We start from the raw sequence: 19567 nt of genomic DNA, 5'->3' as shown, positions 1-19567 counted from the left end.
TGTAATTAGTATTAGCCCAGTCAATACACAACACATACAAATGCTAAAACAACTTGCATTTAATATCTTACTTTAACATGTAAAATGTAATTCATTGAACATTTTGGGAAAAGGTTCAACACTATGATAGATTTTTTTTCCCCAGATAAATAAACATTAATAAATAAGATGAGCACATTAATGTTAATATGTTAGTTGTTACAGGTGAATGTTTTTGTGAGTTTTTCCTCATTAATTACTTTTATTGTTAGGAGTTAATATATTATTGTTTTTCTTTCAACACATTACAAGGTGCATTTTGCTGTTGTAGCTGATTGAGGAGCAGCTGGGTTTCCAGTATCTTACTTCAACATGTTATGTTTTTAACTATAATAAAAGGACAAAAGGAAGATTTTCAGATTACACTGAATATAATAGCACAAAAATGGCTACATCTTGAAATTACTAGGGCAAGAAAAATAGCTCTTGCCTAAGCTTTCAATATTCTTAGATAACATTTAATTCTGACAGCAAAATAACTTACTAATCAAAAAAAATAGTAGGCAAGTCCCAGGTTACACTAAATGTTTATCCGACATGTTTATAGAGAAAGTTTCAGCAGACCTGTCTTTGCAGTTGTGAAACAGCAACTAATACTATCTTTAATTTCCTTTTAACGTACTGTGAAATCAGAGATTTGTCCATTTTAAATTCATAATGCAGGCTTCTCTCCCCACAAAATACTTGAAAATAAAATCACTATAAATCACGTCAGGATCTCTGAGTCGTGCATCTAGAGTGATTATTGCATATATATGACAAGGGTATGTATAAAACAACCCCAATTGTTTTATCATAAAGACACCATCAGCAGCAGGTAAAAGTCAGTGAAGTATCAGAATCAGAGGAGGAACCAAGGGGAGGTTTGCGGGTGGGAGGATGATTGAAAGTTGAAGTTAATGCAGTCGGCTTATCCTCCATGTTTTAATGCTTTTAGTATTATCCTCAGGGGTTTTTGCTAATATAACACGTGTCAGGAAAGATGTACATTACACAGACGACCTATTGAAACTGCAGTCCAGTGACTAAGCCATCACGTCCCTGCTCTCCATCCATCAGCCTTCAGTGATGCAGAATGAACTTTTCTGCATGTCAACAATCACACTGCAGAGAACAGCAATTACTTCACTAACAGACCAACTGCTGGGAGGTCAGACGTTTTTCTCACCTTGACGGTGGGGCGTGAAAGCAGGAAGAGTTGAAACGTCACTGAAGAATGATTGCAGACTCAGGAAAGTGCTAAGATTATCATCCAACATGCCAACATGGCTGGTCTGTGTAGAAATGGATGGAACCTTTTCCTGCTTTTAACATTCCTACATACCCAGTCAGGGGGATACAGACAAAAGATCTGATAACAAATATGTGGATACAGGAGCACCGTCTCACACAACGTATTTGTACAGACACAGTACAGACTACAGTATGTCACTTCTGATTGACCTTGTGTTATTTGCAGGGAGAGGAAGTTATGGGGAGACTGTGTTTTGCAGTGAATTGTGTGTGTGTTATTTTAAGACATGCAAATCCCTGCAGGTTTGCCTGTGTTTAAAAGATAAGCAGGGTGAAAAGGCTGCAGAGGAATAGCACACAAACCTGAATCTCATGTAGAAACTACAATTAAGAGCAATGTCAGGATTTTAACAGTATTTCCCAATGAATTTACACAGCTCTGATTGCTGGCGTTAAATCCGCTACCTGTTTGCAGTGTTGTCTGAAGTCAAAATTGAAAGAGATTTATGATGATGCAATAAAGACACTTTTTAAACAGTAAAGTTCAGAATCAGTGCCTAAGAGAATTAAATGAAGGAGCGAAAGGAGACTTTGTTCTCTGAAAACAAACACAGATCAAACACAAAGACACAGGAAATCCAGTAAAAAAAGAAATCAAAATCTTTATTATTTTGTCTAGAAGAAGAGGCTGTTGGGTAAATGTTGGAGAGGTAAAAGCAGCCGTGGAAAGAGGGCCGAGTCAGAGGTCAGACCAGAGGTCAAGGCTAAAACCTGGATTTCTGTGGTTATGCCAGGGCTCCCATTGGATCCCAGGCAGGAAGTACAATAGGCTCTTGTTGCATCACTTCCAGGACCTCAGGGGACAGGAACCTCTTGTCTACCACCACCTCATACACATACTCGGAGAACCAATCATCCGTCATGATCAGGTAACCTAAAGAGACAGACAGGAAGCAATTGTTTGTAAAAGATTTGTGATGTTGGCAGCTGAGATTACTAAAAACCTAGATCAACATCTGGTTGTTTCAGAGTTTATCAGAAAAAATGACTTACAGAGCTGCAGCTGGACATGTTCTTCTTCTTAATCTTTTTTGTGACTCTTAAAAATATAAACAGCATAGACGTTCCCCCCTCTTAATTTACATGGAGCTGGTTTGAGAATTTTCAAGACAGACATTTGACTTACACAATCTATTTTGGATTTGTGTAGATCATCATTAGATTGTCCAACTGCTCATTAATGCAAATATCTAATCAGCCAATACATTCAGTCATGAAGACATGGTCAAGATGACGTTCTGAAGTCCTCTTTGTCACTAAACTCCATTGTTTCAACCAGTGGCAGGGTGGAGGACGAGAAGGACCACAGCCCCTCATGGTTCATACTCCCCCCACCCTGCACTTCAGTGCATTCAACACTCCTGCCATCACCTCTGTATACCCACCCTCATAAAACTAAACAATGCCCTTCTCTCCATCTGTGTGAGCATGTGTGTTTGTATATGTGTAGCCATGCAATGTGGCCAAATCTATGTTGTTTCAAACAACATTAACCGTAAATTTTCCCTAAATATTCTCTTTTTTGATTGTGGCTCACACCTCACAGCAAGATGGTTGCTGGTTCGTGACCCAGTTTTTGTGTGGAGATTGCAATCGAGCAATCGATTGCCCATAGATACAAGTAAATGATGGTTTGTCTCTACGTCAGTTGGATGGGCACCAGCAGCCCCATGTTGAAATGATGAATTACAAAGAAAGATGTCTGCAAGTAATTGCATTCTACAAAATGGAGTACAAGACCAGGAGAAGTTTGTACAATAGATTATAGTGTGAATCCTTCTCTTCCTCTTCTCTCTTTCCCCATTCACATTTGATTAAGATTGTCCCTCCCATCGAGCCAACCTAGCATAGACGTCAGAGTAACCGCAAGAATATGCCACATCCAAACAATGTATTGGAGATGGTGTGTCTGGGTGTCAGTTGTGCATGTGTATTCTTCCAAGTACGCAAATCTCAGGTGGCATTCTGCCTAGTTCTCGCTGTGATGGCTTCCTGGAAGCCACATGTTGGGTGGCATAGTGTGTGTATGTATGCGAGTGAATTTCGGGTGTCATTATTTGCTTTTAGGGTTAGGCTGACTATCCTGTCTCATCGCAGATGGATGTATTGTAAACTAGAGGCATGCGGAGCAGCCATATTTCTTTTTCACTGGTGGGAAAAGGGTTGCAGACTATTCACAGACACTGTCGATCGCTCCAACACAGGGGGAACAATGATTTAGCCATGTCACACACTCTCACACACAGACACACTCGCATGACGGCTTACTGAAGCTTAAAACAAATGTTTTAACAGCTAAGGGCACAATGATCCGATCATCAAAATCATTTCGAAGCCTGGCTTTTTAATATGAAAAATTTGCAAATTTATTGAATCTATTTAGAACGCTTATGATTGATTTGATTTATTTATTGATTTGGGGACAGAGCTTCAGTAAGTGTTTCCAGTTCACACAAATGTGAAATGGGAGACTGAAAGCAGGCCAAATAACATAAATCAAACAGATGAGAAGCATACTTCAAAACATCCATCCATAATAACAATTATCTGGTATTTATTTAAACAATATACTTTATGTATTTTTAGTATCCATCAGTGTGTCAAATATGTCAAATCAACTGTGGGATGTCCAGTTGAATAAACAAATAACAATATCAGATCCTGTAAAAGTACAGGCAGTGGAATGAGCGGAGTCATAACGGCAGCTGTGTGCAGGCTAAAAGATGGAGGAAACCGAAAGTTAAACCTGTCATCAGAGACTCCTTCAGCGTTAGGAGGAATATTTTAAGGCCTCAGGGAGAGCAAAACCACATACACTGTACCCTCTATCCCTGTATCACAGCTATAGCCAATACTGTTTTTCCTTCTTTCTTACCACTCTCCACCTGTGCTGCATCTTTATTTTGGTTTCATCTCTATCAAGTACCCCTTATGTTCTTCTTATTTTTCTCCACTGCAACTATTCCCCCTAAGCTTTTGTCAAAGCAAAGTCCCTGGAATCCTGAGAGAACTCCACCTCTCAAATCTTTCTTCTCAATAACTTTATTAATTTGGCCGTGGACAGACTGCGAGCCCAGGCCTTCCCCATCTGCTGGTGTTTATGGAATGGGATACGCGTGAAACCCATTTGATTTGACCGAGGGGTTTTCACATGTTTTCCCAAGTCACAATGGTTTGTGGGTTCAAGCAAATATTGTGAGAATGTGTAAGTCTCTCACTGTGTGTATATGCTGCACTGTGTATGTGTGCATTGCCAGACGATGCATGACTGACCTGAAATGCTCTTGTATAATTTGCAATGGAATGTTGAGACCAGAGATGGAGAGAAGAGACAGGGAGGGTCAGAGTAGGATGAGAAACAGAGATGAAAGGATAGAGGAAAAACAACAGCAGACAGTTAAGTCTAGAGCAGAGGAGTGGAGTACCTGCTGTGCCTTTGAGACAAATCAACCTCACTTGATTACAATCTGTTTTGCCCTGGTGCATCAGAACGACTCAAGACTGATTTTTAAATTAAAATTAATTTGAATTTCTGAGTATAAAAAATGTCCTCAACATGCTGGAACAATAAAAATAAATGACAGGTTGTAAAGTCCCATAGAGTCAACATACAACATTTTACAGTGATGGATCGTGTGTCAGTTATATAATATTCCTGGCCTGGTCACACAGTATTTAAAACAAAGTTTCGGAGCGAAAAAAACACAAAATCACAATTAATTTATTAGCTTTAGGGGGTGATATTAATCACTGTAATTCAAGATGTCTTCACAGTGCTAACCTTTGAGGAAATGGCAAGCCAGAGGACCCAAAATGGAGGAAACCAAAATTACATGTAAATTGTATTGACTCAGCCACTCTCATTTCTTTTCAAATACATAACATTTTCAAGAGTTTGGCAGACATTTAGGATGTCAGTGGTACAAGCTAATATTCAATAAACAAGAGTTGGGTTTAATAAGCAACCAATCTTACAGCTGGAAATCTAATACGCCATTTCACCTCTCGTCAATAAAATTAATTATGTATGTGTATATACACATACATATATATATATATATATATATATATATCTATATCTATCTATATCTATATCTATATCTATATATATATATATATATATATATATATATATATATATATATATATATATATATATATATATATATATATATATATCTATCTATCTATCTATCTATATATATATATATATATATATATATATGGATGGATGGACAGATAGATAGATAGACTACAAATGTGATATAGCACTACTAGGTGTAAATAAACAATACAGCATAGAGAAAATCAACAAATCGATAAAGCTTTGAAAGTAATGAGACCCGACTTGTATTAGTATGTTTCTGGCTACAGTGAATCACTCGGTTTATTCAGTAACCACTTTTATGTCACTGGATCCTTGAACGCTTAGAGACTTAAAAAGACAGAAAAATATATCATGTTTGTTTGATTTAAACAGGACACAGCCAATTAAATGTTCATAAAGCTGCAACACAGGGAGGCTTCATTCTAATCCTGTCCATAATTTAATAACACAAATGGGAAGATCGTGGGTATTTTTTTCATGAGGAGCACTGTGGTGTGAGAAAGATATGAGGAGATGGCAGGGAGCCTTTGCTACAAAACATATTCAAAATTAAGTGGTCTCACACTTGTGGATAACACTTGGTTCATTTAAAATACATGCTGCTGATAATTTATGTAAAGTTTTAATCTAAAGAAATAATCCAAACCAAAGCAAAAAACTAAAAAAAACAGCGTTACAGTGTGTTATGGGTTACCTTTGTTCCCACGGTCATCGCCCCAAGAGTTCTCCACCCTCCACTTCTCATAGCCTTCTTTCCCGTCCTGAGAGAGAAATAGACAAAGAAGATGTAGAGATTAAGATGGAAAAGCAGAGATTGAAATAGAGAAAGTGTCCCGACAGCTGGGATTACTTACAAGAGGGAAAATTGACAGCAATATGAAAAACCTGCAGCCGATTAAAACAGAGTAAACATGCACCAAGACATTGATGCAATAAGCCTGCGGACATTGTGACTGATTGAGTTCACTCCTGCTGGTTTTCTTGTGAAAGAAAGTATATTTGCATGAATACATTGCATGTTCGAGGGAGTATACCTTGTCTGTGACAGCAGTGAGGATCATAGCATGGGTCATCAGAGAGTCTCCGTATATCAGCCGCTCTGCCTTTGATAGGTTCTTCACCGAAACTCCAAACACAAGTTCATGGTTGAACCTGGATAGAGACACACACACACACACACAAACTTAACACATCACGATACATTTTCTGTTGCAAATGTTCTCTCCTCATCTTTGATGCCAGCCACATATTTGTCTAATGACAACAAAATATGTCTCATTTAATTTTTGTTGCCACAAGCGCAGGATTCTTCATGGGCTTAAAGACAGCTCCCAATTTCCTTCCTTTCTCTTGCAGACTGTCTCGTCTAAACCTCAGCCTCATTTCAAAAATAATCTATTCGCAGAAAAGAAATATAAAGACATGGCACAAATCAAAATGTGATACAAAGGTTCTTGAAAAAAGTGGGACAGTTCACTGGCAGCATGGCTATTATTATAGTAATTGAATCTTTATCGAACATATAAAAGTACAAATAAAAGAAAACCTAATTATGTAAATATTGTGACAGGTTGCTGCTCTGAGCCAAACATCATGAGAGAATTGATGGGCATATTAATGCCATGTTAACAATGCTACATGTACTGATTCTTATATCTGACCAACACGTTTCAATTGCATCACAAATAACTTTACAATTTAACAAATTAGAGAATCAGCAACACTTTGTCATTATAACAATGACGTAAATCACATTCATTGTTTACTTTCTATACTTACACATTCAAGTCATTAATGCCCAGCTTGCTGTGGAAATGTTTCCCAACATCGCAACCAAACCATACAGCCTAGAAGAAAAAAAAAGAAGCCACATTCAAATGAATACGAGGGCTCATGCTCACATTCACACACTTGTGTCCACATGATGCCAGTTTTGTCCTCACCTCTCCCTCCTTGATGGAATCTGCTGCCGCCTTTTTAAGTAGCTGGATTGACTGGTTGTTGTACAGAGTTTTGCGGCCTTCAACCATGTTTGAGAGGAACTCGACACTGTACAGCTTCCCAAAAGAGTTCTGGGGCCGAGGGTCATTCACAAGGCAGACCTGGGGGCAGGAAGCCATGGATTAGAAGCTGAGATTTGGCACATTAATGTGAGCAAACATTACAAATATCCAGTGTGTAACAACTAGGCGTTTATTAACAGAAACTGAATATACTACTCATCATAAATATGTTTGTAAAAGTATTTAATCACTATAAATCATTTGGTTCTTATAGCCAGTTGGATGTACACTAAAAGTAATTTTTTAAAAAGGTCTTAAAAGACACATCTTAGATTAGAGGTCACTAATTCTAACACACTGGACCTTGAGGGATCTACATACTTTGTCATGAATGTTGAACAGGGGTTTCACATGCTCGGTGTAAAACTCCTGCGGGGTGAGTGCTCCCATGCGGTGGAAGTTCTTGTCCTTGTCCCTGTACTCCCAACTGATGGTCTCAGGAGGGCTGCCTAGACAAACAGTGACTACCCGGAACACCTGCAACATAATTCACAATCTGAACATCAACCATTGCAAATCTGGCCAAACATGTCAATAAAAACCCAGCTTGTGTTTTTTATTCTATGACGGTAAACATTTGGATCAAAAGCTTGTTGTACATTTTTTTTTTAGACTGAAACAACAATCCACAGAATCTCTACTCAACTACAAGCAGCTGTGGTGCCTGACAAGAGCAGGAAACATTTGATCATGCAACAGCCCTCTATTACCAATATATGTACATCATTAACGGTTGTACTACGGTTGATAATAACCGGAGAATGCATAAATAGGACACTTCAACAATGCCAAATTTCAAATAAATAAATTACTGTGTAATGTACTGACATGACTGTGATTTACTAGCTTGCTATCAGAACCTACAGTGGTACTGAGAGTGTAAGAGCAAATACATGAATTTAAAAAAAATACAAAAAGAAATGGGCAGAGTTGTTGCTGCTCACCCAGGAAATCAGTAAACTCTCCACAGATATTCCACAACAGAAGTGGGGTCTCGCTTATTTCTATTGATTTGCTATACTTGTCTATACTGCTAATACGGACTGAAGCTTTATTACATACAACGTATGAAAAGCCATACGTATTTGTGTTATTTCCTGCTGGTACACTTTTACAAAATGGAACCCCCATGAATCAAACTGAAAAGAAACAGTTGTCTTGAAAGTTTGTAAATCCAATTTACGCTCATATTCTTGATGCTTGTTCATCTAAGCCCTCCGACTCCAAACACATAAACCCTACACAGTATACTCATTTAACTTTCCTTTCATTTTCCCTTTTTTCCCCTCTCTACATTTCTTTCATGCTATCCATCTTTTTCCATATGCCATTTCCCCTGATTGCACCCCACACCGTTTTCCCTTCCCTCCATGTGTGTCTTCCTGGGGCGCTAAAGCTCAGACGGAGTTCCTGTGGGCTCAACTGGGTTATTTGGAGTGGGCCATCTGTCAATCTGGCCTGCGGAATTATGATATAGTTATCTCAGGAATTTCCTATTTTGCTTTTCACCTCCTCTGTTTTTATCTCCTTACCCAGCAGTGGCTTTTTATTTTATTTTTTTTAGAAATATAGCAGCCATAGCAGTGCATAAAGATGACTTGGTTGAAGATTCTTGGTTCTGAGTTAGTAGACACTGAGCCCACGACTCTCACTTCAAAACATATCCGAACACATGCTCACATCAAAATGCATAAATTCAAGCGCGGCTTACACAAACAAACGCTCCCTTCTTCATCACACAAATGCCTGAAAGCCATAAGAGTACACAGACATATGCAAAAATACACATATAAGCTGAGTCAACAAAGGCATCTTTTCAACCCCCCTCTAAATTTACCACTCTGTTTAGACTACTCCAAGTTTAAAATGACATGCCAAGGTGTCCATCCCACGGTCTGATCTATGTTTGCCCAGATGCCCTCAGAACCTTCCTGTGAAATCTCTGCTACACCTTAGCCCCCACCTTTCTCTCGTCTTTCTTCCAAAAACAAGTTTGCTCTGGTAAGTAAAAACCTTTTCCACTCACTTTACATTCTCCTTACAGACGTCGTGAGGGGCACAAATGTGAGTTTATTGAGGGAATAAATGGATTTGCCATATTTACAGTCTGTAAACATTCAGGACTTTGCTTTTAGCGCTTTTTAATATATAACATAATCATAATTTTCTTCCAGGATAGGGTCACAGAGGCAGCATGTTAAGCAGGGATTTCCATAAGATCCTCTTCCTTGACACACTGCTACTGTGGATCTATAGGTGTTCCCAGGCCAGATGAGATCTATAATCAATTCAGTGGGTTTTAGGTCTACTTTTGGGTGACTTCCAAATGAGATCCATGACAACATTGCCAATAAAGACATAATAAGGTTCTGATTGTCAATCGGATGATGGTAAATTGTTAAAAGTAAGTAAAACATTTTCTTTGTGATTTACTAAAGAGAATTTATATCTTTTGTCTAGAAGCTGGACCGATGAGCATAAGCAAATGACAGTTAGGATGAAAATGAACATGGTTTTGATTAAACTTCTATGTTTTTAAAACATGCAGTTAAATACTGTTAAATTCTAACAATTGTGCAAAGAAATTCACAGAGTAGACAACTGGCAGAACGAACCTTCGAGTCCCTGACAATGGCACATGCACAAGGACCCACCCACATCGCACAACAACACAAGTAATCCAACAACCAACAGCTAAAGAGTCTTCTCATAAATTAAACTTGAGCACCAAGAACAAAGCCACACCTGGCATTTTTGATCTCATGACGCCATGGAGCATGGGAGGGCTACAGTTATGGAGTAAGAGATACCATCTGTGTGCATTTTTTGTGTGAACTTCAGTTGTGCGCCAGTGAGAGTTGACTTGTCCATGTCAGCAAGAGTAGAGGAGGAGCGACACAGACCAGATACAACATGAAAGAGAAAAACAGGCTTTGAAACGAACATTAATCCTCTACACCACAATAATGTAGCGCAAGGACGCTAAAAGCTCTGCCCATTCTTGCTGCAGGTGCAGGTTAAAATGGGTTAAAGATTGCCAAGGTTTTAAGGCACACGACCTGCTCGGCTTTAATGAATGTTCTTGGCAGTGTTGACAAAAAGAAAAGATTCTTGACACGCAATGAGATTCTGTGAAAACCAGGTACAGTAAGTGGAAGAAGAGACGCTGACCTCGGTTGCCTGTCATGGGAGTATTTATGGGGCTGATGTGATAAAGACCAGGGCTCAATCACAGCCACCACATAGGAAGGGTGGACAGCATCACCTCCTCACACACCAAAGTAGGACTGACACAACACATGTGCACTCATAGATTCAAAAGCATGAGAACAAGTAGAAACATCCATTTCCCACTCGTAAGCCACCAAGAAAACCAACAACATAAGCCTATAAAACACACATGGACAGCATGATGGCATGTCCATTAACGGAGTTTTGGACAGAAGGACCTGTACACATGGACAGGCACAATGAGTTCTGAACAAAGAACTCCTACAATGGACTGCTACAAAACAAACAAACACCACAACACGATTACATAACCCAAAATTATTGGTTATATTGCTAAAAGAACATTCTCTTCATACTTTCATTTATGTTACAGAGCATGATCTAATTAAGTCTATTGCTGTGAAAACTCCATTCGGACATTATAATTGGGTTATTTAAGACATACACATAAAGTATCTATATAATGTGACTAAGATCTGTATACTCCACATCAAATTCATTTGATTATTGCTTGTAATTGGAATATTAACAATTAATGTTTACAGTCAATGTCACAAACTTATATACACAATGATTTTAGCATATTTTTCTTTTAATTATTCATTTGGTTTTATGACAACTGATTTTTTTTTATTATGCACTACTGTACTTTGTACTTGAATGAAACATGACGCAATACTGCCTACATTAGTTATTGTTGTTATTTTAGACCTGTAAAGAGGACATAAGTAGATGGTGTTATGGACATAATGTAGAGTAACATTAGTGATGCTGCATGCAGTTGCTTTTATATTTAGCAACAATTATATTAGAATTAAATAAAAAAAAATCTGTATATTTGATTAGTCTAAAACAAAGAAAACATTAACCACGTTTAAGAATCCATAACAAACAAATCAACTTATCAACCGAGTGACCATTCTCTCTTAGACGACAGTTTTCATTTTTACTGACAACACATGAAAATGAATGTGACCCTTTCAATAAGTCAAGCACATGGTGTAACACAGCACAACCACAATGAGTAAACTTGTCCTATTCGTCTGACAACAGGTTTTAATGACTATCAAGTAAATACAACCAAAAGCAATAAAGAGTTAAAGAAAATATTAAGCATTTAATTATATTCAGGATTTTTATGGCTGGGATTTGAAAAAAGAATTAAAACTAGTATAAATCTATAAACTAGTTTATTCTATTGACAGCGTTTATTATCTAGGTTAGTTAACATGTAACTTTCTACTGAGGTGGGTGTCCCGTTGCAAATGATGCCAGTCAAACATGTTTGCAACAGTCTCCTTGAACAATGTGAATCTCATTAACACGGGTCGTTCTTTTGACATGACTGAATCCTCCATTACCAGTGGTCCATGACAGAATGGTGTTTCACAAAACAAACCACTTCCAGGTGGACAAACAAACACAACCCTCCTCCTCCTGCCATGTCATGCAGTGCAGCAGGAGCCATCTTTGCTGTTGCACAACACGTGTTTGTGTGTGTGGCATTCACAGAGGCAACTGTGTGATACAGGCGACTGTTTAAATAAGCAACCAGCCAGCGGCACAATACAACCAAACAGCTGAAAACAAAGGCTGCTTAACCAGGCCGTGAACTGTGTGCAATGATCTCAATAGAAGGCTGATTGACTGACTGGTCTGTCACTGAATATGTTCAACACACACACAGGCAAGCACGCACAAGGCTGAAGTAAAGGCTCATGTGAATACGCACCTATGCAGTATGACCTGTTCAGACCAAACACTGCATGTGCACAACGAATCTGACTTGAGCTGTGATTTCCAGGACTCCTGACTCGACTCAGATGGGATCACTGACTGCAGAGGGATTCTGAGATTGGAAAAGAGGACTTGTACTTTTTTCTTCTTGTTGTAAGATTTGATAGTGCTATACACATCATGTTAAGTCTTAATTTTTAAATAAAAACAGAGAATCATGGTCTGCGTTAACTCTAACCTGTGAACAACAGCAGTGCTCAGGTCAGTGAGAAAAAAAGAAAAGAAAGAAAAGAAAGAAAGAAAAAAAAGGAGGTTCCATGTGTGGTTCAAAGGAGTGAATCATTTTTTTTTATTATTATTTTTTTTTTAAATGGAGGTCATCAAATTTGTGGTGTCTGAGACAATTTGCAGGTTATTTTTATTTGCTGCTTTGTCATGCAGAAGTCACTCAAATAGTTTAACAAACCATTGAATGCTATCAAGAGAATGCGTCGTCAACAGTGTACGTCACATCATGTATTCACAGGCAATTGGCAGGTATTGCAGTGCTGCAGAGCCTGAATGACTGGTTTATCAAACATTATTTTTAATCTATATGCACATTTGACACTCCAATCCTCATCTTTTTGAATTGAAAGGTTGGGGCATGTAAACCTACAGACTAATGCTGAGTTTATAGGAAAAGCGTAAATCCCCCCCTCTTATTTGTTGAGTCTCATTAGCATTAAAATAGTGCAACTCTTACCCTGATTTTACCACACAGTGGTAACAGTTTTAACTCATCCCTCTAATGCTATCCTGTAATGGTTGGACATCAACTATTGTCTAGTAGCTCCCTCTTCTGGTACAAATTGAACAATGTAAGTCAAAGCTATCCAGAATATTGTCTGTTGTTATGTACATAGGAGATAATGCTAATGAGATCAGTAACTGATGGAAAGATTTATGTACGTAAATCAAGTGGTATTTTCATAAAGAAGGAATGTAGTAATTCTGTTATTATTTGCTTTAGATTAGAATGTAAATATAAAATTATGATGAACATTCATCTGTTAAATATTGGCACACAGCCAACCACCCATCAATCAGTGAATAAAACATGATTTCTTCTGTTCATACTCATTTAAAAGAGTAAGAAAGAAAGAGTCAACAAGTGCTTCCTGAATTTGTCAATGAAACTTCTGTCAGGAAATTTCCGCACTGCAAACTCTGCCCCAATTGAGTCACTGGAAAGTACTAACCCTAGAGCAGGGGTCTCCAACCTTTTTTCTTCTGAGCGCAACTTTGACAAAATGAAAATGGCTGAGAGCTACTCTTGTTTTTGTTTTTTTTAACATTCATTCTCATCGCTTGTTTCAACCCAAACAAACTGAAAAAGCCTTTTTATAAAATGTTGATGTTCATAACTCTTCTTTTGCAAAAAAACAAACAAAAAAATAGTATCTCATTCAGCTCCATGTGCATTTTGAATTTCACAGACAGAACAATGCAGTCACAAATACACCAACATTTTTTCTTTTCATTTTGTTATCATCTGCCCACATGTTACTGTGTCACTTCAAGAGCACCCATATGTACAGCTGTATGTATGATGCATACTGGGTATTTCCTTTTAGTGAGATGACTGGCACTGCATGGAGTCGAAGAGAGAGGTGTCCACTAAAGTGTAATTTAAATGTCCACTACTTGGAAAGGGACTGGGTGATGCTGGTAGCTTATGAGCTACTCGATGGAGACCCCTGCCCTAGAGCAATAACCTTTGTAGTACTTATACTATGCTGTATGTATTAAACTTAGGTTAGTAACTTGTCCCTGCAGTAAATGATAGGATAAAAGGATAAAATGTTCCTAAAATGCTCCTTTATTAAATATTTTTAATGTGTGCAACTCACCTCCTCAATCATGGTGTCCATAGCATCAGAAAGTTCAGCTTTAGTAGCATCACTTGCCACCATGTTCCTCAGTCTAAGGCAGTATTCTCTCAGCTGTAACACACAGCGAGACAAAAACAGTCAGTGCTGACTCAAAGACACGTTATGCAAAAATGATTAAATTCGGTCCAACAGCAGGGTGTGTGTGTGTGTGTGTTTTAAGTAAAGGCACCTTATGATTCAGAATGTCGTTCATTCTGCGTGAGGCCTCTGAGCTGTGCGACTCTGGAAAGCATTTCTTTGGGATGACGCCATACTTTTCTGAAGAAGGTAGAGCATAAAACATTTAACCAACTGTAATCAGGACATTTATAATAGAATAGAGTACATTTGGATATACTATGTCATTATGCAAGGAAACTAAATTAGAAGTGGCTCTTCTGACAACAGTGCAATGCATCCTTACAAACCAACACATTCTTTTTGTAACCGCAAGTTACAAGGGTAAGTCAATAATTCAACTATTAATGCATTATGTGTCATGATAAAAACTCACCAATGAGGTTGACCAGCATGTCCCACTGTCCTCCATCATTGGTAGGATTGGAGAGCAGGAACTGGACGAGACGTCCATCTACTGGCTCTTTCCTCTGTGCTGTATCAACACAGGCTTGGAGGAAGTAGTAGCAGCGCTCAATCTATAAAAAAAGAGGACAGAAAACAATGCAACAATTTACCAGAGTCTTGCAAACACTTTTTGAAATGTTTTACCTCAAATTTTTAAAAGGTTTCCCTGTCTAACAAGTGACATGTTCTGGACATGTCGCCCAGCCCTACCCTGATGTAATGTAATACAAGGGTGCCAGGATATTCTTAGAGTTCTATACTATCACTTCCTTATTAAGAACCAATGCTATAGTTTCTGGTAGGGTTAGGGTTAGATGTCAGGCACTTGGAGAGTTTATTTATGGTGCCAGTACCATCTGCCTCAACATGTGTGAGAAAATGACATGAGGTCAGAGAGAGAGAGATAAAGAGACAGGGAAAGATTAAAGTGTCAGTGCTGTGTCACTTTGACGCTGACCCAGGGAAGAAGAATATTGACCACATTTATCAAAAAAAGGGCTTTAGATGGACTATGGTTGTGCAGTGGTAGAACGCTGCATAACAACAGCATTACCAATGCACATACACAAACACACGGCATCTTGACTGCAAAACTAGAGAAACCTTACTTTATCACAATGTTACAATACTCGACAAACGCAGTTAAAAAAGCAAATAAACAAAGTAAATACATGAAAAGAAACACTTGAATATACATTTCACACAACACCAAAACATAAGGCATAATAAAACATTTAGAAGACAAATGTACATAGCTTCTATGTCTCACCTTGTCCCAGAAAAAGAGATACGACTGACTGAACTCAAACTCCTCTATGTTAAACTTCTTCATGAAAGGAAGTCGCATAACATTGAGGCACGAGAAGATCCAACATCTCCCTAAGTTAAAAAAAAGACATAGGCATTTTTAGTGAATAACACAATATTAGCTTTCATTGAGGTTCACACAATCAACCATCACGCAACAGTCAGTGGTCTCAACATTTTATTTATCTATTTCATTGTAACGTGATGTAAATAAAGTTATAGCTGGTTAAGTTTTAGCTGCAGCAACCAAATATGACAAAGAAATATGAGAATAAGAGTGCATCTGAATTGACAAAACAGATGATACAAACTTAAAATATTTACTGAAATTTGGGATGGGCGATATCGGCAAAAAATAATTGTGATATTTTGGAGGATTTTGATAATAACGATAATTAGTTGATGTTCTTTAAAAGTCATGAATTGTTGCTTACAGATTATATAAATGGACATAATGTTTAAGGAAAATAACTAGTTTATTTTCTTCAAACTTTAGCATTGAAGTAAAAATTTACAATTGAACTTCAATACAGAAAAATTGGAGTCTGTATAAACATTCAAATTCTCTGCTGTAAAGTAAATTGTGCAGCACACAAGCAAGAGCAAATAATACAAAACAATTCAAAGACTTTGATGCAGGGGCTGGTGACAGTTTTCTCACCATTAGCAAAATAACCACAAACGGCTAACCTGTGTGGCCATGTGATCATGTATAGACCCACTAGTGGTCATGCAACACATCCTGCTTGCTTCTGCTGCAGGTAGATGTGTGGATTTTTGGTGTGTTTCTCCTAACTGATATCAGTAACCGGTCTATTTTCAGAGTAGATTAATCAACTTTTTTTCATTTAGTTATCACAAATATTTGCTGGAGGCCAGGTATGTGAAAGTGCATTACTGAGTGACTGCAGTATCTCAAATGTGCATGTAATAACCCAAGGACTAAAGCCTTGTTTAACTACATACTAAATACTTACAATAACCACAGATAACAAAAACTAGTGTCAATGTGACTCTATTGGACACTCACAGAAACGAAACTAACCACAGACATTGTTAAACAAATTTCTTCCTGTGTAAGGTGAATGTAGCTGTTCTACTTCAAGTCTCACCTGAGTTTTTCTGGTTGGTGACGGGCTTGCCCTCTGTGGGGATAGAATGCTGGAAGATGTGCACAGTATCCTGGACAGTCTGTCTGTGCAGACAAACCTCTAATGGGTCAACGCATGTTGAAACGTTCTGTGCCAACAGGTAACGTGGCTCAGCCTGCAGCCGCTTGATGAAGGAGGCTACCTTCTCCTGACTCAAACCTGGAGGATAAAGAAGAGTGAATTAGAGAGAGAAAGATGAAATTAAGAAGAAAATGCATTAGGAGGGAATAGCAGAACAACTGTTAAAGAAATGGATGCAAGCACAAATAAAGTCAGCTTGTAATAGGAGACACTGACAGCTAGACAGTCTGACAGATGTCTATACATTAGAGGAAGAATTTCCTCTGTCCTAATTCCCATGATACATCTGTGCACTTTAGACATACACACTTTCCACTAAGATCTGATTTATAAGCAATTGTGCACTTAGAATATGTAACAATAATGCTGGAAAACACCAGATCAATAGTCATAAAATAACAGCACATCCTTTATCAAAGACCGTGTCTGTATGGTGCTGTATAACCTTTCACCACAACCCATACACAGAATAACAATAATCATAATAATTTTATTTATAGGCACCTTTCAATTAGCAATTAATCAACAATTATAAACAAACAATAAAAACAAAATGGCTGGTATTACTCACTCAAATTGACACTGGTGTGGTTTGAAATCTCAACAGAAAACACTGACGCACAATTAAACAGAGAGGGACACGGGACATTGCCTAGTCATGCATGCTGCGAAGAGTTCGACCCCTTGCTCCCTCAGCTGCAATTATGTAAGTATCTATTGACACAAAACTGAAATACATTGACAGCTAGAGGGACACATTTCATTATGTTCATAGCTGTAGCATAAAAAAGCAAGTTGCATGGCATTTTGTGAGGGATTTTATGATACTGAGAATGGAAAGATAATGAATATGAGACTGTAAAATGGAGGTGTTCAGTCTGGAGTCAAACTAAAAGCAGGTCGCAGAAAATCTGAGCATAATTAAAACGGTAGTTAGTAATTTGGACTTTTGACTTGGAAATGTACACGACTGGTTAGACAACTGCCTTCATTATTTTTATTTTTGATGGGGGGTAAAGTGTAAATAATAAAAAATTATTTTATTTTGCTTGTCAATGGTCCATATGCAAAGTGCTGAACGGTTAGCATGAAGCCTAGACACAAGACACAATTACACAGACCATTGACATAACTTTAATTAAATATTGCTCATGTTGAATCATACATATATTCGTGTTATTTGACAAACTAACATTCAAGACTAACATCTAATGGCCGGTCCAAATATTAAAAATCACACTGAAGTTCTTGCATAAAATGCCATTCTTTTGTTGGTTGTGTTGACGTCTAAATGTGTCTAAATATAGATTGAATAACTTCAATTAAATCTCAAATGTACTCAGAAATATTCATCCTTGCTAGTCTGATAATTGGTAACATTAAAACTTGAGATTCAATGAATTGAAACTGAAAACAAAACAAATAGCTGCCACTTGCCTTCGCAGGTCAAAGGTTATCCTTTTAAGTAGAAGCCATTACGACGACATTCACCTAGTTATGAGTTTAAACTGTGCGAAAACTCCACTTCAATTAATGGAATTGAATACCACTTTGAATAGTTTGACAGCATCTGACACCTTCCACTCCACTGATGACTAGCCTTTAACTGCACATGCTAATAGTGCCTGTTCCTAATGCAGATTTTAGGCTTCAAATTAAAGGGTCGTGTTGAAATTCCAGCCTTCGTCTACAGTTTATATGTCGGTGTTTTTTTGACAGATGATCGGGATGAACTGAGCCGATGAGCTGAAACAATAACAACGGCAAAGTCATGCTAGCACATGCTAAAGCAGTGCATGCTAACTTAGCTAGTTAGCTCCCTCAGTTGCCATCCGTCCTCTTCCTGTCAAATACACACAGAGCTCATGCTGCCGGCGACTCAGAGCACCGAGACCGAAACTGGAGAAAGAGACTCGCAGCTTACCAGTGTCCATGTTCTCGAGGAATGCGAGGAGCGTTGTCTGTTTTCCTGGGAAGTCACCGGCTCTTTGTTTATTTCATTCACCGAGAGTCAATGAGGAGGAGCAGAGGGTGCGCTCGTTTATACACTCGCGGTCAGACTTTTGACGTGGCGGCAGGGCGGAGTTCGTCGTCTATGAATATGCCCACCCAAAACCTATTCCCACAAACCAATTTAGCAGAATGACTGCAGCAACTGTCCTCAGGACTAGGTAACTCTAATCTAAACAACATTTGGATTTCTTAACCCTCCTCTTGTACTTGGGGTAAATTTGACCCCATTCAAAGTTTTAACGTCTCTAATCTTTTTGTTTCATATTTAATGACGTTTAAATGTGAACAACTGGGTAGTCAATGTGTTGTTTTGGATGATATTGAAGTAAAATGCAATGCAATTCTACAACCTTATCTCTAAACCTAACATAACCATACCTGTAGTAAAATCAGCATTTGAGCTATTCGTTACACCAGTAAGTTAAATGCAGTTTTGTAAAAAGTACCTAAAAGGGATACAAAGTAAACAAGATAAAAGTACAAAATACAAAGATAAAAGTACAAGTATCTTACCAAAAAATGTGTTCTTTGGTAGAAGTAGAAGTT

At 38.0% G+C, this 19567-nt stretch overlaps 1 protein-coding gene across 1 annotated transcript; it reads right to left on the bottom strand.

Moving 5' to 3' along the window:
* Nucleotides 1–1914: 1914 nt before the first annotated feature.
* On the bottom strand, nucleotides 1915–19054 carry blmh (bleomycin hydrolase). Its single transcript, XM_044032008.1, has 12 exons — nucleotides 18933–19054; nucleotides 16889–17086; nucleotides 15739–15848; nucleotides 14899–15040; nucleotides 14575–14663; nucleotides 14364–14456; nucleotides 7825–7980; nucleotides 7384–7542; nucleotides 7220–7287; nucleotides 6475–6592; nucleotides 6135–6201; nucleotides 1915–2206 (listed from the first exon to the last, which is right to left on the bottom strand). The coding sequence occupies exons 1-12, from the start codon at nucleotides 18940–18942 to the stop codon at nucleotides 2058–2060; spliced, it is 1359 nt and encodes a 452-aa protein (XP_043887943.1). The 5' UTR covers nucleotides 18943–19054; the 3' UTR covers nucleotides 1915–2057.
* Between the last annotated feature and the right edge of the window lie 513 nt (nucleotides 19055–19567).

The sequence above is a fragment of the Solea senegalensis genome, linkage group LG8 (assembly GCF_019176455.1).
Source record: "Solea senegalensis isolate Sse05_10M linkage group LG8, IFAPA_SoseM_1, whole genome shotgun sequence".
NCBI classification, from domain to species: Eukaryota; Metazoa; Chordata; class Actinopteri; order Pleuronectiformes; family Soleidae; genus Solea; species Solea senegalensis.
The sequence above is the reverse complement of the archived record's forward strand: the minus strand, read 5'-3'. Positions and strand labels throughout refer to the sequence as shown.